Source organism: Empidonax traillii, unplaced genomic scaffold, assembly GCF_003031625.1.
Source record: "Empidonax traillii isolate 1590-97213 ecotype Southwest subspecies unplaced genomic scaffold, ASM303162v1 scaffold178:size2223814, whole genome shotgun sequence".
Classification (NCBI taxonomy): Eukaryota; Metazoa; Chordata; class Aves; order Passeriformes; family Tyrannidae; genus Empidonax; species Empidonax traillii.
Genome location: NW_020955371.1, coordinates 686,015 through 708,019, shown reverse-complemented (window position 1 = coordinate 708,019; position 22,005 = coordinate 686,015). Strand labels below are relative to the sequence as shown.

At 40.9% G+C, this 22,005-nt stretch overlaps 1 protein-coding gene across 1 annotated transcript in view; it reads right to left on the bottom strand.

The window, feature by feature from the left end:
* Nucleotides 1-22,005, bottom strand: part of ADARB2 (adenosine deaminase RNA specific B2 (inactive)) — a 304,298-nt gene that overhangs the window by 8,103 nt on the left and 274,190 nt on the right. Inside the window, exons 7-8 of the mRNA XM_027886150.1 lie at nt 13,072-13,240; nt 2,415-2,596 (exon numbers count right to left, since the gene is read on the bottom strand). Coding sequence (XP_027741951.1) covers nt 2,415-2,596; nt 13,072-13,240 — 351 coding nt within the window. The remainder of the gene's footprint in view (nt 1-2,414; nt 2,597-13,071; nt 13,241-22,005) is intronic.

Here is a 22,005-nt window from a genome sequence, read left to right as displayed (position 1 = left end):
ATTTTTAAACACTTCTTCCACATTTTTCTTTTGATTCAATTGTTCTGATTTTATCTGAATGGTAACATCCAAATAACCTAGATGATTTTATCTCTTTTATGTAAAACATCCTCTTTAAAATCCACATGACAGAGTACAATAGAAGGCCAGAGAAACCGGAACGAAAAGAAACATCTTTGCACAAATAATATGAATTTGAGTACTGTTGGATATGAACAGAAATCTATCCTCATTCTCCTCTCTCTCCCAGCAAAACCTCATGACTCTTCAGGATACCTTTTAGAGCAACCTCAGTCTCAAGAGAAGAGGATATAAAAAATACCCGGGGCTTTTCCTTCTTCTAAAAATTACACCCAAGGGTAATCTCAGTGAATGAGTGGAGTTCCATCTGGCTGGGACTGATGTGAGTGGAAAACCTAACTGATTATTTTTCAGTGGAGCCAAGGAGTTAATCTCAGGATATCTAATCACACACCATGCCTCTCCTCTCCTTTGAAATGTTTGTACCGCTATGACCAAGTGACAAAATAATTGACACCCCTATAATTTAAGGACTCCTGCAATCCTTGACTGGCCTGATCTCCAAGACAAGTGTGGGAGGTGGAGCTGCCTGGCTGAGATTGTGGAGGTCTGGTTTCTAATGCATTCAGCACGGCTTTTGCTCTGTGCCCATCTCCTTAGTCACTGGATATGCTGTCAGCACAGTTTCCCAGGAAAAAGAACTGCAGCATAAGCCTCAGAAATGTAAGTTTTAATCAGCATTGGCTCCCTGGGATTTGTGGAGGAGGGAAGATTACAAATAATGGCTTTCGAGACAAAAACAATGCAGAAAGAGAGAGATAGATTCCTCCCACTGCTCCCAGGCTGAGGAAAACTCACAAACACAACCAAAAGCAAAGCAAATGCTTTTCCAGACAGAAGTTTCTCAGAAGGAGGAAGGCAGCCCTAAAACATGCAGATGTTTAAAGTGGCACAAGGGCCCCTCAGATGCATTTCTAATTGCCTTGAAAACTCTGGCAACAACTCTTGGGCACACATACACTTGGGCCAAGTATGACCCATTGCTTTGACTCTGCAAGGCCAGCCCTGCAAAGAAATAGCTGCTGTGTGGCGAAATCTCTTATAAAATCCCTTACTGTGTTTTCAGCCCTTCCACAGTTCAAGGGGGTTTCCCTGTACATCCTGCAGACACAATGATAGTTTGTGTGCCTTTGATCCTACTGTATGGGTGCACTTATAATGAGTTAGGGTTGGCACAGGATGAGATCCGCTTTCCCAGTGCGAGATGCAGAGGCTTCTGGCAGCCAGGGCCGTGTTGTCAAAATAACAGCCAGATTTGGAAAAAGGAGAGATATTTCCTGACCAGCTGTGAGTCCTTTCCTCCCTACCATGATGTCATGCGGGAAGGAAGAGGGGGCTGGGTCGTGTCCATGCTGGAACAGGGCAGGAGAGACAGGTGGGGATATGGACTGGAGGGAAAGAGTGGAGCACAGCTTCTGGCCTGCTTGCACTGCGCAGTCTTTATCTAGCTGCACTGAAGAGTTAAAAAATGGAGATAAGCTGCTGAAATAAAGATAAGCCTTTTGACCTATTCACCTCATAACACTTACATGAACATTACACTTGCCAGATGTACTAAACCACACAGAACCTGAGAATTTCCCCAGTGGCTAAACTATCACTTCTGCCTCAGCCAAACTAATTTTGTCACAGGGACGTATTAAAAAAAAAAAGAAAAAAGAAAAAAGACCATGAAATAGATAAGGGATAAACCAGCAGTCTCCTGACTGAGGAACTTAAAGGACTTTGAAAGGCAATGGTGAACTACACTAAAGCTTCCTGTCATCTCAACTCTGTGACGCTGACATTGTATTGGTGTCTCAGGGAATCCTCCCAAAGAACAATTATCAAAGTCTAAGAGTAAAAGGGGGATCTAATCTGATGCAGAACTGGTGGCCCTTATCACTCACATGCCTCATGAGGACCTGAAGGCATTCAAGATTTCATGGATTTTGCTGGGATGAGGCCAGAGAGCTATTATTGGATGGGGGTTAAGGAAGTGGGAGTCAGGGGGATGGAGAAGAAGGCCAAGGATGTGGGTAGGGACAAGGATTGGGAAGGAGAAGTGGCGGCACATTTTTCCCCACTTTGAGTGCTCAGTGTACAGCACTTGTTTTCCTAGTCAGCTTGTATCCACTACTGCTCTTTTTCGTGGCCACTGCATATGAAAAAAGGACCTGAATTTAAACACATCAGTCTCTTCATTCTACAAATTCATATTCTTGGGGGGAAGGGGGGGGAAAGAAGGCAAGAGATAATGGTTTACTTAAACCCAAGAAACTTTCCTGTTGGTGACCAGCACAATTAGTGATGGGAGAGGGGATCATTTGTCTTGCAGGCAGGTGTTTGCTTACCACTGAGAAGCAGCTGATTGCGCCGGTACGAAGCTGGCAGCTGACCAATGTCTTCTATCCTATGGCTCATTACCCGGGAAAGGTGACCAGTGTGGTAGAGGCTTCCCACAATGATGCTGTGCAAGTACATGGGTTCGATGAAGGAGCTGAGGAGAGCACCTTGGAGCCCAAGGATGTTCCATCTGAAAAAGAAATTCAGCAGCAATAAAGCACGCGGATGGAGGAATGGCCACGGTAGAGCTACCCTGGAAAAATCAGAATAGGGCAGCACATGGCTTAGAGGGATGAGGGATGAAACCATTCCTGACTCTGTCCTGTGCTACATGAAACACTGTTGGGTTATTACACACCCATGGAGTGATTCCCCCTCTGTGATGATTTTTGATTGCTGTGGTGCCATCGTCTTAAGGGATGCATTTCTGTCCTGTGTTACTGCAAGCAGAGGATTCTTAATGGGAGCTGTTCTTTCTCAAAGCATTTTGTGTTCAATGGATGTTCATCTAGTGTGTCTTTAGCTGAATTTTAATTTTTTTTCCTGCATCTGTAGTTTTTCACTTGCAATGGTAGAGCTAGAAAGAGAGCTTTTGCTACTCTACCTGCTTGTCATATATTACCATCCTCATGTCATAGAGTCAAATTAACACATGACTTAGGTGGCCAAAATTCACACAAAATTTTTGAACGCCTCACAGGCTGACATTTCTTTGCACAGATGACTATGAAGATACGAAGACATTCATAAGAATTAAATCCTGGCCCCGAACAGATAGAAAGAAGGACTTACACTTTTAGGAAATGAATTTTTAACCAACAGTTTGACCTGATTTAAAATGTTTGGAGTGATGGACACGTCTCACCCTATTGCTGTCTTAAAGGTGCAGCAGAGCAGTAGTGGAAACCTTGGGACCTCCTGCATGTTAATGTCTGTGAGCTCCATGCTACTGGTGTTGGATTAGTTGCCAGAATGGTACTGCATTTTAATAGCCTATGATCTTTTACTTTAAGCTAGGCACAAATATGACAACATGCTTGCTCTAAATTCTTCAGGGGGACAGCTAGTTGGTTAAAAAGTGGAAAAATTAAAAAGGGGAAAGAAGTCATGATGCAATTATCTTCTTGGCAAACCTATTCAGCTCAGCCCATCTAAGAAGTTTTTCCCCACCACACAAATGCTAGCATGCTCTCTTACACTTGATAATATTTTTAAGTAAGTCAAAAACTGTCAATCTGTTTGAATAGTTTTGAGTTCAGGAGTTCAAACTGAAAATGCTTCAGAAAATGTAGTTCTGGAGAGTGTATTTTGGCTCATTAAAAACCAAAACACCGGCAACATTTGGAACTCCATAGCTGACTGAAGGAAAGGGTATGAGTTGCCTGCTATTTAAGGCATCATCCAGTGGCTGCCACGCTAAATAATGTGTTTAAAGCAGAATCTCCATCAGCAGCAAGCATTACGGTGCTAATTTCTTACATCATTGTTCTTTTCATTAATTAACATTTCTCAACCGTTAGTGCAATTATTGCAGTGCCTCCGTGCTGTATGTCTCTTTTCATGATTAATAAGGAGTCATTATATTTCCCTTTCCTGAAGCAGTCAATTAACACGGAATACTTTCCATTAATTACTGAATGTTTAAAACCAGCATGCTGTACCTGGAGAGCAATCTGCTCTAGGAACCTGTGACACCAATTGCTTTAAAAAGTTCTCTTTAAATTTTATTCCAAAAACACAAGCAATTTAGCCGGCTATATTAATTTGCCTCCGAAGCAGGGCTGTGAATGAGAAACATCTTTTAATCTCATGCAAGAAAAGGCAGCCATCTGGCTGCTGAGGATTTCAGAGTCAGACTCTCCCTGTCTCCCTCTGTAAATGCAGGCCATTAAAGTAATGTGTTCATCTACATAAAACTCAAATGAAATATAAAAGGTAATATTTATATACAAACAATTTAGTCCCACAATTTAAACAGTCATTGGTTTTATGAAACATTTACTTTAGTCGATCAGATTTGCATAACTTCATTTGGGGGAAAAAAAAGAGTGGTCATTTCTGCAACAACATCACTTTTAAAAGAAAGAACTCGCTGCCTCTTTGAGTAAATATCTTATCATGACGCAAAATTAATAATGCAAGCTTAAGAAACAGAGTTAAATTCAGCAAACAGTACTATGCCTCCAACCAGCATCTAACACGAGTAAAAAAATTAGACATATATCTTTGTCCAGATGGAAACTTGTAAGATATCAGTGTTGTTCTCAACATTTGACATTTTCTTAAAAAAAGCCTTGCATTTTGGATTGAAGGAGAGAAAAGAAGCAGCTAAACAGAAAAACAACATATGTTCAACAATATTGGGATTTTAGCAATATGCAAATCACAAGAAATCATCTGAGCTTTATTTACCAAAATAAGGAACTGTGTTCAGATCATCAATTAGAAGGTAATAATGAGTATTGAAATTAAATTCTTTACAAGGAACCTGCCTTTTCTTTAGAGATATTTCTCTGCCTAATTCTGGGCATATTCATCCTAGTGTAAAAAGCCATTCAAATGTCAATGGAGTTACGTTGTTGGAAATCATAATATAAGCATGATCATGATATAAGCACCCACTATGTACTGAAAGCATTCCATAAACATGAATTAATCCTTGTGATGCTGCTGTAAGGCAAAGCCTAATTTTTAAGCCCTGGGGAATCATAGCAGAAAGGCAGCATGATTTGCTGAAGTTTGCAAGAATTCGTGGCTTCTGGACAAAATAGTTGTTCCTTGAGACAACCCTGTTTCCCCATTCCAAAAGAAGGCACAGGCAGGTGTAGGGGGTAACAGAGTGAGTTTCGACTCCAGAATGTAAATTTGACTCCAAGACAAACTGGACAGAGGAGCCAGACTGAAAAAATAAGGAAGAAGAAATTTAACAAAGACTTCAGAGCACAAGAGCAAGTCATACCTGATGGGTTGAATGTGGTGCACAAGGAGACTGTCCCAATACCAGACAGCATTCCAAGGTTGGAAGGACAGAGAAATCAGGAAATGTGCTGACACTGAGAAGGTAATATTTGATGGGGACTGCTTGCTGGGTCTTCTTGAGCAATGCCAAGGCTGATGTCCAGCATGGTGGTGGTGTGAAAGGGGATGAGAGTGATGGCACTGCCACCTGTACAGAGGCCACTTCCCAGTTCCACACAGCACTGGTTTAGCAGCATCCAGTCAGAGAAAAGGGAGGAAGAAGCAGAGAAAGAGCTTTGCTTTCAAATCTAGCCCAGGTTTGTCAAAGTGTTTAGACATTTGCTTCTCTCTGGAAAGCAGCCCTGAGCATGTGTGTGAGTCCCACTAAGTCAGCACAAGTTCTAGGAAAGGAGGGGTCCTGTGCTCAGCTGGCCAAAACCAGACCCTGGCACCGCTGCTGTTGTCTGTCAGAGCACAGTAAAAGCACATTTATGATGGGTGAAATTTTCAGTTTCTTATTCTGCTGCTGCTCTGTGGATAAAAAGGCCTACCTTGGAGGGCAGCCAGTTCAGTATTGTGCATGAACAGTAGATTTAACTGACAAATATTTGGGGGAAGGTCTTTTATAATCCTGTGTATTGCTCATCCCTCGACCAACACACATGGCTGATGTACTGACTTGATCCTTTCATATATGAACATCTATGGCATTATTTGTAGGTAGATGATAGAGAAAGATCCATCTGAGCAACAATGAAACTATCAAGAAGGGTGTTCATTTTGAAGGAGCTATTTCTCTGTAGCCTAATTTAGGTCCATGAAAATAGCTGTGTTCCCATCTGTAACAAAGTGCTCTCTTCAAATATGGCTTTTCAAAATAAAATTATTATTCAAAGCAATGCAGTGTTACGTTTTGGGTCCTCAATATATCAAAGTGACTTTTCTTGCTATGAGGAAATATGCTGGATCATTCTGAATTTTCCTAATTGTGCAAGATTTTAAGGGCTGTTTTCAAGGACACACATCTCTCTAATAACTTATATGCTATGTGCTTCGTAATAACCCTTCCAATAACGCGAAAATCAACCCAGTGCTCCCTTAGTCACAGATCTTATTAAAAAAAACCCAAATCTTCAGCAAGCTGGATCAATAAAACAGAATGTCTTCCCCTTTCACTCAAATAGGGGAGCTTTTTGTGCTTTAAATGGAAGGAAAGTATAGCCTTCCTTTTGTTCAAACAGCAGATATTACTGCACTGTTTACAAAGACAAAATCCTGCATCCAGTTTTCAATATAGATAATCCTTGAACAAATATATTTTTGCCTGTTTGTCAATCACAGAAATGCCAGCGACAAGCTGGGAGGCATCCCAGAGCAAGCAGCCTTTCTTTAATTAAATGCCGTGCTCCCCAAATCCTGGACGCGGAGCAGGCAGGGGGTGAGATCCCATAGAAGCCCCTCCCAGCTCCCATGTTCCTGACAGCTCTGGACCACCAGTGAGGTGTGCAGGGAAATGTGGCCCCATGTCATAACCATAGCACAGCCTTCACGTGCTGAAGTTGCCTACTCCCTCTCCCTGGGATCAACAGAAATATGGATGATAAAAATGATGAGGAAGGGGTTTGGAGGCAAACCCGTGGGGGTGCAGCCTTGCTCAGGTCAGCATGTGGTTCCTTGCCCATTGCTGAGACGTGGCATGACACCTGGAGCCCCTTTGGTGGTGTTTCTAGCATTGGATTGCACATGGATTTATTCAGAGCTGAAGGCTGACATGCTCCTGCCATCGAATCCCTTTGAAACTGAGATGTGGAGAAATTCACACGAGGCTTCCAAACATCTCAGGGAACTGTGTCCAGCTGAAGTGTCTCCTTGAGACCTTTGGAGACCTTGCCCATTAAAAAACACTGCTGATGAAATTCAAAGCTTATTTTGTTAAGGCTTTTTATAAAATACTTTTTTTTTTTTTTTGGTCATTATTAAGAGCTTTAAGTCTTATCCACTTGGTGTGTTGTTAACCTCCTGTACCACAGTTTCTATTACCAATATTTCCAGCTATGCTTCACACAACATAAATTGTTATTCAGGGTGGCCTGTGCTTAGCAGAACACCTGTGGTGCTCCTATTTATATGACCATTTAGCTATTATTGGTTTGGAAACTGGAACTAGTGCATTAGTTTTTGATCTGTATTTTAACAGTAGGTGGTTTATATATGTTTTCTGGAACATACCTTGTGGTGAAAGATTGAAATTGAACTCTCAGTCACACAGAAAGGGGTTAAGAGAGAAAATTACAAACTATGGGCACAAATCATCTCTAATTGAAGATCTAGCTGTGTTAATTGATTTTCATTTGCATTAATATGCAGCCTTTGAAGTAGTTTTTCTTAAGAGTTACCTTGTCAGGCTCAGCCTTCTGTTAACAATGGCTCTGGTCGACAGGCTAACACTAAAATAGATCTAAGAATGCCAATTTCTAACACTGACTTCCAGTTTTGCATTTTTATATGCTACATTTAAATACAGCTTAATGTGCTCAACTCATCTTATAAAATGTTACTTCAGACTCCCACTGCTAAATCCTGAAACAGTGCCTTAAGGCTACATTACCTTGCAATACTCTGAGCATATTCTCAAGAAAAATTCCTTCCTATTCTCTAGCTTATGGGTTCAAATAATCCACAAATCTTAGACATGGGACATGGATAGACTGCTCATGCTGTGAGGCAAAGTCTGGACGTCCGTTGTTACTGTTTGTTTTGTTTTGTGGGTGAGGTATAAATTAAACGTTCAAGGTCTTATTTGACTTCCGGGCTTAATGTCACTTTTTTTTGGTGTGGTACGAGGCAGTGAATGACCATTAACCTGGTGGCAAGAAAATGCACAGTCTTTTAAAGGTGACCTTTTGAGAAGCGGTAGTAAGATAACAATTTTAAGGCCAGAGCTTACAAAATAAACACTGAATCCTGGCTTTTATCTGCTGTATAAAGACACCGTTTGGGAGGATTGTTCCCTTCAAATCCTGCAATACACAAAGCACATTCCTCAGCCTGCATCCTGCCAGGGGACTTTTGAAAGAGGACAAGTGTCACTTTTCATGCATTTACAAATAAGTTTATACACTGCTAGTGTGTGTAGATGCAAGTTTGTGGCACAGAAGGCTGCCTTCTCTCCAAAGTAAATACACCAGATAGACATCCAGTGAACGTGAATGGGCTCTGCCCCGACCATAGCATAAGGTTGCCAGTCCCCTTGCTAAGGTCTATCAGGGAAGAGGGTTTGGGTAAGAGCAGTGCAATGCAGAACTCTGGAACACCCAGACAAAACTAATTTTTAGATTAATCCTTAGTGATGAATACTTGCACAAAGATCCTCAAAATAATTTGCACACATGGTAGTGGAGGTGACGCAGTGACATGGGACCTGGGAATTCCTGTTTGTGCCATGGAGGGCTTTGGTGGCCTCCTCTGTGTGCTGCCAGCACTTCTGCAGTTCTCTACCAAACCACCGGCGATGGCCATCACTAAACTTTTCTGTGCAGCTACACAGAGGAGAACCCCTTGGTATTTTGGGTTGGTTGACACTGGGAAAGGGAATTTCTCCAGTTTTCTGCATGGAAGAAGAAGGGACCCAGGTGCTGATTATGAGATCAGTAAACCCGATGAGTACAGAAGAGCACAGAACAGGAAACTTTATACAGAAGGGAGATGTTTGCTGTCAAATGCAGGGCATGGCGAGCCTAGAGGATGAGCCATGGTGGAAGGAGACCATCCTGAAGCTCAGTGTTCCCCTGAGTCAGCGCACAAAGCATATGGAAGGGAAGATGGCTTCTCTACTCTGTGACAGACTGAATTTCATCTACAAGCAGTCAAGAGGGGTGTTGGACTTGGGAGAAATGCAGAGTTCTTTGATATTTTGTCCAATCTTTCACATTTCTCTTGATTTAGGAATAAGAAGTAGAGACATTTGGAAATTATTATTTTATATATGCAATCATTTGACTGTGTGAACTGTCACCTGCAAATCTGGCATACACATACACACTGTGGGCAGTGCTGTGCAGCAGGGAGGAGAGGCTCAGAGATGGGCAGGCTTTGTGCATCTGGAGATCATGTCACTGAAGGGGACACAAACAGAGAGCCAGTGTCCCTGAGGCCCCAGCATGTGCTGCAAATGCCGCCCTTGCAGCTGGTAGAAACCTGTACACAAATCAGTCCTGAAGGGTTCTGGGAATCAGAGAAAGAACGTAGTGCTGCTGTTTCCTAGTGTTTGGTTATTGTGTTTAGATTGTTTAGATCCTCCAAGAGGACCTGAGCTCTAGAGACATCTATTTTTTTCCCCCTAGATATGTGTGCCTGTGTGTGTGTGTATGCCTGTGTGTGTATGCCTGTGCACATGAAAATTTTCCTTCAAACATTTGTCTGCTCCCAAATAGCAACTGCAGAGACTTCATCAGCAACAGCAGCATTAACCTTGCACTGACCTTCTAATAAGCAAGGTATGAACTGCTCCTGCGCCCATCCTTAGTGTGAGAGAGGGAGATGAAAGGAGGTTTAATTTGGCCCATTGAATGGGTTTGCTGTTACAAAAAGCCTAAATTCCCTTAGGGCTGTAATGTCTCTGTTGACATAAAGGTTTTAATATAGGTTATGATTAGCATCAAGAAAATGTTAAATGACATAAATTTTTCCCCAAACAGATGATCATTTTCAATATTATTTTTCCTATGTTATTGCTGTTTTTTTTCACAAATGTATACAGCGTACATTACAGAGGAAAATGGAGGTCAAAAGGTGTTAGTGTAATTAATGAAATATGGGTCTAAAGAATGAGGTTTAATAGTAAATTCTACAGCACTGAGAGGCTGAACTCACTTCAACTGCACTGTGAGGCTCACAGCAGTTGTAAGTATAAAAGCTGACACTCTCATAGGGTTGTTTAGGGATTCACAGAGCCCAAAATTTAAATTTACACATATAAATGCATAGGTTTTAAAGCCAGAAGAAACCACCAAGATCTACTCTGACCTCCTTTATAATGCAGCCACAGAATTTCACCTTGTCATTCCCTGCCTCAGCCAAATAACATGACTATTCATGCCGGAAGAGCTTGTGCTTTAATTCAGTGAGGGAACAGGTATGTTACCAGGCTGTATCAACAAAGCCACAGAACACAAATAATGCATATCAAGCATCAAATTCTCTCGAAGTTGTGGTGATAGTAATAAAAATTGCTAAATGTCTTTGAATAACAAATAAATCTGATTAAACTACTTACTGCTTATAGCTATCCTGTGAGCAAGAAAGAACATAAATTTTTAGATATGTGATTTATAGAATATTATTCACTTTTCTCAGTAACTCTCTATGTTCTTAGGTCTTTGATATTCTGATAGCAATGTCCTTTGCAAATAAAGTAAAATGATGTATATTTTAGCAGCTACTGGCTAGATTCTCAAGAGGAAGCATTCTCTAATAGCCCAGTGCTCCTGAGGGACTTTTACAAGCAATAAAATCCAAAGTATACAACCAGATTTTTTGTCAAATCTTGCTTGTACAAACATGAATTTCAGCTTCAGAGATTTCTTTTTTCTCTCATTTCAAGACAAGCCCAGATGATGTGTAACCAGATTCCTCCACCCTGCAGATATTTGAAGACTAAGCTACCTATGTGGCAGGGGAAATGTTTGGTGTCTGAAGAGTGGCACAGAAACCAACTACTGGTCTTCAGTGGGGCAGGAGTGGGAAAAGGCCCTCACATAACAATCTCCTTGTCCACTGAACTCCTTTCCTGCCTGCACTTTCTATTGCCAGAGGCAAAGAAGGCAGAAAACTGTCCTGTCTGTGCTGATACAAAGGTCAAGTGAAGAAATTTTTTGATTTCTCCCCCTTACAGGTGAGGATAATAATGATAAAAAATTATCATAGATGGCATTTAATGTGGTAAACTGAAATTTGGGATAAAGTATAATGCAGATGCCATATCCCCTGGTCTCAGCCTCTTTTTAACTGGCTCTTACTGGTGAGAGAAAACATTTGCTGTTAGAAACAGGGAATAATAATAAATCTTTTGGCTTAAGAGAAACCCAAGCTCATTTGAATTACAATGAAAATGAATAATAAAAATTGCAGTAATTTGTACAATAATGAAATAATAACATTAATGATGAGAGTTGTGAGATTTTTTTTTTATCTTGCAAAAACTTTGTGGCAGATTCTTTTTTTCTTCACATCTCTAATGTTGTTTAGATGCATGGCAACAAGGAAAGGATTCAATGAAAGTTCTTAGCAGATGTGCTTGGAGAAAAACCACTCTTGAGACTGTGCACTATTGTCACCATCCCCATCAACAGCAAACGTATTAGTGTTTGCAAAGCTCATATATAATTCACTAGCTAATGACATTCAAAACCACAGAGAGTGCAGTATTTCTATTCTTGAACTTAAATTTGTTTAGTTTTTTGAGTCCATATGATTCTGAATTTGGAAAACCCAGCTGCACTTAAATCCAGTGCAGGACATCCACTGAATACAGTTTGGGTTTTCTGTTATCTCCTTATGAATAAGTGAAAACATTACAGCAGAAGTCGCTCTTTATCCTTCATTCAAACACAAGAGATGTGATGATTACACTTAGCAGAGGGTGGATTTTGTGACTGTGGTAGTATTTCCATTTGCTGCTTCGCTCCTACATTTTTGTGCCAAAGTGGTAGGCATTGCTAAGCCGACAGAATAATCTATCTCCACTGGGTCATCCAGTTAAAGTGAAGAGCAGAATTCATGGATTTGCATTAAACAAAAGATTTATACTTTTTTTAAAAGATTATGTTTATATTGGCCTTTAGTAATTGGGCCAAATTCTTGGCTGATATGATTTAACTAAATTCTTAGGCGTGATATTTCAGCAGAGAATTTGATCATAGTATTTAAATTTTTATAGCTATAATTTGATATATTTTACATGTAGAACATGCAAACATCGACAGCTACTGCACTTCAGAGTTATATAATTATGAGCATAAGTAGACATGCATGTATGGATATATACTAATAGAGCAATAAGTAAGCATCCAAGAGCACACACTTTGATTTCGGTTTATGATAGCCATCCTTTGCTATTAGCTAACATCCTAAACTGAGAACAGTGAAGGTGTTTACATTTTATGTGCCACCATAGAATAATTATGAAATATTTATTGTATGGAAATTATTCTACATAAATATGTGTTGTATTTACAGGACAGAACAGAAATTTGCAGAGGGGGCTGTGACATGGGAGTTCTGCAATGACATTTGAAATGGTAGGAATATTCCTAGCAGCTTTTAGGGCACCTTATCCAATTGGGTACAGACAAGCTAAGTTTATCTGTGTGATGGTTGGTTTGCAAGTTTTGGGGTAAATGATCCAAGAACAGCAGAGTTGGACGTATTTTATTTGCACAGTGAAATTCTACTGGCAAAAAAAAGCTGCCAAGACAGTTTATATTTTTGTCACACTGTAATAAGCGGCTAACGACCCACAGAGAATTTGGGAAAATGTCCTATTTACATTCCCTCCTGTTTATATGGTCTGTTTTTGCATACAAAGGAGGTTTTTGTTTCCACAGGGCTTGTCAGCACCTGCTGGATATTCCCCACCAGTCGCCACAGTCCTCTTTGGAATCAAACTTCATTTCCACATGTAAAGACTTTCATGCGTGTGTCACGTACCTGGCGATTTTGTCTGTGCAGGACATGGTGATGAGCTGCTCTCCCAGCAACACCCCGTCCCACGTCTGAGCTGCGTTGCGGCACCGGACGGGTATGGTTCCTTCCCCGGACTCGATCTTTGTTCGGAGGTGCCCACGGTATTTTCTCACTATGTGCTTGCTGCTGTTCACTGGGCAAAATAAACACAAGAGTGACAATAATTAAATGTTTTTTTTAGAGATAACCTGAGAGACTGCCTTCATGCCATGGCTTACTTTTTGCAGAACCACCTGTGGAGGTCCTTTAAAATTGGATGCAAAATTAGATGAGGTTACAGCCCATGAAAGCAGCACAGTGCAGAAAAGAAGGTGCTCCCTAACGTGGTTGTTTTCACATCAATTAGAAGTTACAGCACATGCAGAGCTCACATTACTCTTCTATTTTCCTTATGTGTTTGGAAAGAACAGAGATGCTTTATTTTTCAAAGAATCAGTACAATTTCTTGGTTCAGGATTGATCTGTGATGGGGTAATATTTGGAAAAACTTGGTTCAGTGAGTGTCATCAAAGACTCAGCTGCATGATGCCAATCAGCCCAATACTCCACTGCGATAATCAGTGACATTTCTTGAATAATTTCAGAACTCAGGTTTTGATTTTTTATCACAGAATTTCTTTGAAAATTCTGAAAAGCTAAAGGCTTATACTCTGGATCAAAAGCAAATCAAAACTTGCTAGTTATTCGTTGTTTGCTCAAATACCTTCTACAGTCTCTCTGCAATGAGGTACCCTCCTGCCTTGTGTCATACCAAAACCTTTAATCACTTTAGTGGTATTATATGTCTGAGAGCAAGGCAGCTGCCTCTGGGATGGCACAGGGCAGCTTATGTACTTGTCCTGCACAGCAAGGAACTGAGTCCTGCAGGTATGCAGTAAGTACAGAAGATAATGACATTTCAAAAGCACTTCACCTTCATTTTTATGAAAAGAGAAAAACTGAAGTTCATTACCCAAATCACTCTTACCCTCCTTACAGTGCTACTTTACCCCTGGGTATTTGGGTTTTAAGAGAAAAGCAAGGTACAGTGAGGAAATCCAAGGGGTCTGCTCACCACCTTAGCCTCAGAGGGTTTCACTGGAGGGACACCTCCCCGAAGCAGACCTTTCAGTTTCCCTCTAGCTCAAAGGAAAATTATGAAAGACAGTACATTATGTCCTTTTCTGTATCTTCCAGGAAAAGGAGATCTGCTTCTACAGGCCTAAGGCTTTTGCCCATATTTCCAACTGTCCAGTGTATTTTTCTATACCTTTGCCCTCAGTTGTACCAGAAGGTTTCTGCTTGTGAAGGTGATGCTCCTCAGCCAAAGGTGATGCTCCTCAGTCCTCGGTAGCCTACAGGGCCTCCTGCATTCCTGGCACTGAGTAACACCAGTGTGTCAGAGGTTGTGGGGTTGATGGAACCTCTGGCCATGAGCAGCTGGCTCTGTGCATGATCCCCAGCCACCCACTCCTTCCCTCTGTCTTCTTTGTATTGTCTTTGCTTTGTACGGCTATTGTCTGTGCTGTGAGCTCTGATGGAAGCAATGGATTGACTTTGGCTGCTGCCAGTGGATGGTTTGCAAAAAGGGAATGGAAAAACAAATTGCTTCAGCCTGTTGGGATTAGCAGAGGTAGCAAAAACATGTACAACAGCAGAGTCAGCTGTGACCTGCCAGCAGATGGGTGGCAGGGCCCCCACCAGTTGATCATTGCCTCTTCATTCCTGATTTTTTAAAATTTAGGATGGGGGGAGTGTGTGCCAGTAGGGGGCTGGACCAGATATCAAATGGATTGGTTGGTCATGGCCAAAACTGCTTTCCACCTAAACTCAGGCTCTATAGTTTCCAAAATATTTGCAAATACTGTAGGCTTTGTTTGTGCTGCTATAGAATCGGAGTTTGGGGAAGAGTGGTTGTTGCACTGCCATCTCCATCAGGAGCCATGTCCCCATAGGTGATGTGGGCAGTCCCTGCGCTCAGCTGTCAGAGAGCACCTCACAGAGGCATTGCAGTAACCACAAGACTCAGAGTATTGCAGAATTTCAAACTCCATTTATGGGGGAAACTGGGAAGAACCAATGGGCAAATAAAAATTTCAATAAGCAAAAAATGCCAAAGTCTCACAAACGTAACAGATTCCTCTACTCTCAAAATTCCTGGTTGCGCCAACACTGTCAGGAAACCATTTTCATGGCCGTGTGTACTGATCCTTTCTACATCCCTCTTGTCTGGGATGCCTACTGCAGTATCGTTCAGAGGATGCTCTTTGGACAGAATTAGCTATCTGGGAACCGGTACATATTTTTCTTGGGACTCTGTGGGGAAACATTTTTTAAAAACTTGAAACAGTGGTGAGCAGCATGTTTTATTATTAAACCACAGAGTCTTGGGAAAGGTAGCATGAAATTTGGACAACAAAAGTAGAGAGTGATCAATTCTGCTTAGCAAACACATCTAGCTGAGCAACAGTGAGAAATGTATAACAAAACCACTTTGCCTTTGTCTGCACATCCTGTGAACTGATGGCAGGGCAGAGCTAGATCTCTGCCAGGGAAGCAGTGAAGAGTGACTCAAGAGGCTATTGCTGTTTTGTCTGGTAGAAAGTTTGACTTTAAGCAAATCAATTAGCTTTTCCTAAGCTTTCCCACAGGTATAATGAAGATAATGGTGCTTCCTTCTTATGCAAATTCATTTAAAGGTATATCTCAACAACTATTTATGAAAAACAGATGCTATTCTTTCAGTAAAGATCTACCACAGGAGTCTACCTGCAGGAAATCCCCCACGACAAAATGAATTTTTAGTGTTTCTTTCTCCATTTTTTTTAAGAAAAATATTTTCTCTTGTTACACTTTTCTCTCTCCATTTCCCATCTCTCCACATGCTTTTTGCTTTCTCACCCCTGCTCTGATCGTCCCCTGTAGGTGCCTTGATGTCCTAGATTACTCTCTTTGTCGGGCAGTTCACCATGTTGATACACACACATTTCACAAGCGTGCAAAGGAACACGTAACTGCTCGGGAATTCTACTCAGTGCAGTATAATATGAGCAGCCCATCATTTACATGACTTTGATTTCACTGTATAAATGTTACCTAAGTGAGGGGCAAAGTATCCTACAATATGCTGACAGAGATAAGGAACAAGTTCAGGGGAAGAAATAGCAGCAGACCTGAAAACAACTTCTGAGCACTTGGAGAATTAAAAGCCAAAAATTTTTGGGGACAGGGATCTGATAGACTTCTGTGAGTTTGGTGGGGGGTCTACTTATTTAATTTTTCATTTGTCTATCTGATCTTCTCAGCTTCCCTCAGGAGCAAAGGAAGTTCAAAAGCCAAAGTATTCCACATCTGGTGGTTCTTACAACATCCTGGGCCTGGCCTGCAAGTACCAGGAACCGAACAATGAAGTTTTTAAAAGCATCTAGGAAGTGTGTTCAAGTGCACTGATCGTCTCACTTTCCGAATTATGATATGAACTCAGCCATGTGTCAAACTTTGCTCCCCATCACCGAGCTCTGCCCAGGGTGCAGCCGAGCAGACGACGTTGGCTGATAGGATTCAGGCAGCTGTGGTCAGTGTACACTCACCCCAGCACACACTTCCACAGCTCTGATAAGAGGTTTTAGCTGCACAGCTGCTATTAAATTCAGTGAATAGGGTGTGACTAAAACCTCTCGCTGTACCGCCTGTCTCAGGCTGCTCACATTGCTGGGATAGTTGGCACACATGCTCCAAAAGATCATCTGTGGCATTTATATAAAACACCAATAACCCAAAGCTCTGAACGCTTTCAGATTGCCAATGATTAAATAAATCCAGATCTGCAATTGGAACACACTGAGTTCTTTTTTAGTATGTTGTTAAGTAGCACAGGAAGATATAAATATTGAACAAAGGAAAAGACGAGGCTCTATGAGATTTGCACTGAAGCTGCAGACAGACTCCAGCATTATAAACTGCACGCCAGCAGTAAAAAACGCAGTCCACTTTCTGGCACATCCTGCTATGGATCATTTTAAAGCAGTCTCAGAAATATATGTTTTTATGCATCTTAAAGTCACAAACTACAGCCTACTGCTGTTCTGCTGTTCAGTATGATCAAAGCATCGTGACTATAAGCACTTCTGATCTTTGCTGTGCTGATTCTCCAACTGCTTAATCTCAACTAATTGCAGGGGAGAAGGTGTCTATGGATGCCACTTCAACCAGAACAAAATGTCAATTCAAGCCAGAATTGGAAAGGACAAATTTAAAAATCATTTGGAGTGGATTTATGATGTGTGCTACACTCAGATGTGGAAATTACTCCTGAGAGTTCCTAAGATAAAAAGGTCCTGTATTATTATTATTGGATTAGAAATGTACACAGGTGCCTTGTATTTAAAATCAGTGAAACTCGCTGATTTCAAGGCTCACCCCTTAGTTTTGTATTTTCTTCAGGAGCAGCTATGGCTCACACAGTAATGAAAAAACCACTCCATATTTATTATTTAGTTAAAGAGTGAAGAGGAAATGGACGGTGATTAAACAGAATCACACGAGTAAGACTCCGTCTGAAATTTTGCATGACTGCCTCAGATGTTCATTTTCTGTTTCCTCGCTTCAATGGAGGCTGTTCTCTCCTCAGGAAGGAAGAAATAAAACAGCCTAACTTGTAATTTTTTTTTCAGTGCTGGACCCTCCACTCCTTAACATGGTTTATAAAACATCCTTAGAGCAGTTTGAGACAAAGGGGTGGAAAGAGGAATGCTAACATTTGACTGTCTTTTTATTTTGATGGTTATTAGAGATGTACTTTCCTCAACCAGATGACAAATAAATGTACAATATTACTACTTTTGAAGGTGTGGAAGTGAGAGTCATGGCACAGCAAACACTTTGGATGTGTCTCCTCTGCTGGGAGGGCTGGATGGTCACTGCTGTGCTGTGCTCAGTGACCAGCACAGAGGCAGCCTAAAATGCCATGGATTTGTAAGCAAGAAATTTTAGGGTATTCAGAAAGAAGTCTGAATTTTATGATAAAGGAATAGGTGACCTCACAACATGCAAAGCTGAATTGTGGCTTCTGAGGTTAGGATTCATCACACTGAGGGCTGGACAGGGAAAAGCAGTGGCCTTGTCCGAGGGTCTGCAGAGCTGCCTCTGTGGTGAGTCCTTCCCAGGAGGGAACACAAGCACTTGTCTTGCACAGGATGAATGGGTTAAAACTATGCTGAAATGAATCCCTTAAAGTCGAGATGAGACTTTTAAATATAAAACATGAGGTCTATTGCATCTGAGTTCAGTCCCAGGAGAGATTTGCCTGCTCCTAGGGTCACGTGCTGCCTACCACGTTGTACAGAGTTCAGTGCAGATTGAGGTGTTGGACCTTATCATTAGGCCATATATACAATTATAAATGCTGAATATATGCTTCATCTGAGAATATTATAAAACCTGGGACACCTGTAATTTTTGGAACTGAAATTAGCATTTGAAATTGAACTTCTTTACCTTTTCCCTCCTCCCTGCATCTTTCCTTCTGAAATACTATCTTTTGACAGCAGTCCCAAACTGTATAAAATCCTCTGCCTGATAAACGACGTTACCTTTGGCCTATTATTCTTCCTCCTTATCTTCAATCTATTCTTAATCTTCAAATAACAGTTTTCACTTCCATAATTTTTCATCTGCCAATAGTTTCAAGTGATGTACTGACAAGGTGCAAAAGCAAAAGTAATTTTTCCATTCATAGGTTATCAATATGTGGCATTTAATCCAGAAGAACTAGTGAAGGAAAAAATTTGAGGTTTGAATCCAAAAGAACATAAAGGAAATGACTGCATTATTTGTCTTTATCTGTTTTAAGTACCTATTAATTAAATTATGATTTTTGGATTGAACTGTGGTGTTAGAGACAGTAACTGTAGGAAGGTGTAAGAATGCTATTTCAACATATTAAAGTATATCAGTGAGTGTCTTTTATGAAAACTCTTTATTTTGTCCATCAAAATGCCTCCATACATCATCACTGAAGGGCAAAATTTCATCTGTTCAGATGACACAGCAATTTACAATGAGCTTTTATTATTTTTGTAGACTACGATGAAATGTATTGAGAGCTCATCCTAGGGAGAAGTGCCAAAATACCTTTGTTGAATTAACTGCTGGAGCAGAGAATGGCACTGTAACACATGAAATCCATTTTACCACTGGACTAACTTCTAAGTAAGCCCTGGACTCCCAGCAAGCTTTAATCCCTCCAAGAGGAAAAAAAAAATCTGAAAAATAGCTCAAAACATGTACCCTACAAGCAGGTTTTCTATAATGCCTGTCTTTGAGGAATCCTGGGATCAAAATGTGAGTAACTAGTTATAAAATTCACATTAAAACCACGTGTTGGCAGCAAAGTCATGCACAGCTTCATATGAGAGTTATAAATAACTGTTCCAGGCAAGGAGGAATGAGCATAGTGGGTCAGGCATCAGGGAGAACCTTCGTGCCACCCACAAACCCAGGCTGTGGACTCCAGACTGCTCTGGAGTAGAAAAGTATTAGTATGTTGAAGCCAAAAGTAGAAAATTTATCAGTGGAATTAAGATTCTGTGCATGTGGCAATCAAGGAAAGTAAAACTCAAACACTTCAAGATTATTATTTTTAATTACTAATTGCTCCTCTCGTCTAAAATCAGATATGCTGTGCCATTGCTTTGGAAGTGCAGCTGCTCCCACAGAGCAAAGTCTGTAGATCTGGCAAGGGGCTGCACAGGTGCTGTGAACTCTGTAATGGAGGAGACTTCTGCCTATGAAGCTTTCATAAGCCTTGTCACCAGTCACAGAGGCACATCATCTGGTCTCCAGCAATGGCCAGCTCATCTTTGACAGAGTGGAGAGAGGCTGCTGGTTCCCAGGTCAGCAGCTAATCAAAGCCAGGGGAGTGGTTGGAGGTTCCATGTGGACATCCTGCATCAGTTGGAGGCCACAGGGGGACCAGTTGTTCATCTGTGTCCTAAGCCATGCATCATTGTATTTTTATTTTTTGATGAAAAATGTTTTCTCTTAAAGTTAGACTTTGTCTTTTAAGTATATTTTGTGTGAAAAATATGTCAGCATCACTGGAATTGCCTATTCCGTGACAATTCTCTCCCCTGCCATGTTTTAATCAAAAGGTTTACACAAACATAAAAAGAATGTGTTATTTATCATAACTCTCTTTCTTTTATCAACAAAACATGCTGTTATTCATGTGGCTTTGGGATTTTGCTGTTGTGAAATTGAAATCTTCAAGAATGATTTAAGAAAAATGTTGTGAAAGAAGCCAGCAAAATACAAAACCAGAAAACGAGCCCCATGAGACAGAAGCAACAGCAATCTGTCAGTAATTTTCAGCCACCGTATGGTTGGTATGAGTCTAGAGAGGCTGTGGTTCCTGATGCATCACCAGATATATTCTAGTTCAGCTTCTGGAGGAGCTGTAGAGTCCTATAGAGTCTGGCTGAAGAAAGTAAACCTAGATCATCAGGAAATGGTCCCTGTTGGACTTAAAAATCTATAGATTATAGTAACTAAATTATTCTGAATAATGTTATAATAGGGCTTAGAATAGTACTTTCCATTTCAATATTCTACTCTGAGCGTTAATCACCCACTCTCAGAGCTGTGATAGCTAGATACCTTTTATTCCCATTTTACAAGGATGGAAATAGAAATTACCAGGGTGAGGTGAGTTGCTCAGGGTTGGCTAGAGAAGGCAGCTAACAGAGTCCTGGTTAGAATTAAACTGTTAGTTAGTCCTATACAGATGGCTTCAGATTTTTCTCCTAAGAACCTAAGAAACTCCCCAGGAGTCTAAGGACTTCCAGAAGTCTCACAGAGATCTTAACTGGACCCGGAGTTGCCTGAAAGCCTTTATAAAACTCAGCTCATGAGTTTTACCTGTGATTCCAACTCAGTGGAAGGGTAAATTAGACTAAATTAGATCCGAGTGGGTGTAGTTTTTGCCCACAGAGATTTTTCTCCACTATGGTTTGATATCTTCCACACAAAATATGTACCTTAATTATGTGCATTTCTGTAGCAGGCTATGGGATGTTGGGGGTGGAAAGGAGGAAGCCATATCCAGGAGCATATTGTCTCTTTGTCCCTACTGCAGAGGACCTTGGAGAACCTTAGACACCACTATTCCTTGCCCTGGACAAATTCAAGGACAAAGAGCTTTTCTTAGTGAAATTTTCTACTACTATTCTGAAAACTTCCCAGGCATGCTTTTTTGCTGATTAATGTAGCCTTTTTATCACATCTGCACAATGCATCCAAACGCAGTGTTTTACAAAGCAGCAAAACCCATAACAAAGCAGAATCAATAAATACAGTGCAATGCCCTTTGGCGATTCAAGCATTCTGTTAAAATTAGGATCTGATTATAGCTGTGGAAACCTGTTTTCCTGAATCCTAACAAACACATTTTGCTTTACATGAAAGCTTTTCTAAGCTGTGGCCAGTGGTGGCTCTGAGCAATCTATAGTTTTCAGCACATTATTTCTCTTCCTGCACTGACATATACTTCTAAAAATCTTATTTTCTACTTTAAAACTCCCCATGAAACAACAAAACCCAAATAAGCAAAAGCAGCCAAGAATATCACAAGCAGAAGGAATTGGGACATTTTCAATGCATTGTCAAAGGCAAAAAGAGTTTTCTCATGATGTGTGAGTTCTGACAAAGTTTTATAACACAGACTGAAGAAAGGGACCTGTCTAGCTCAGCTGATAAGAAATTCACTGATCCACGACTTGGGAGACACAGATTCCAGTTTTAACTTGATTCTAAGTGGCCTTGAATGAAAAAGCTCACCCTGAACTAGGCATGGGAGGAAATGAAGTAGGGTTTTTCTAGCCCTTGTTACTGTGCTGATGACCAAGAGACATGAAAGATGTG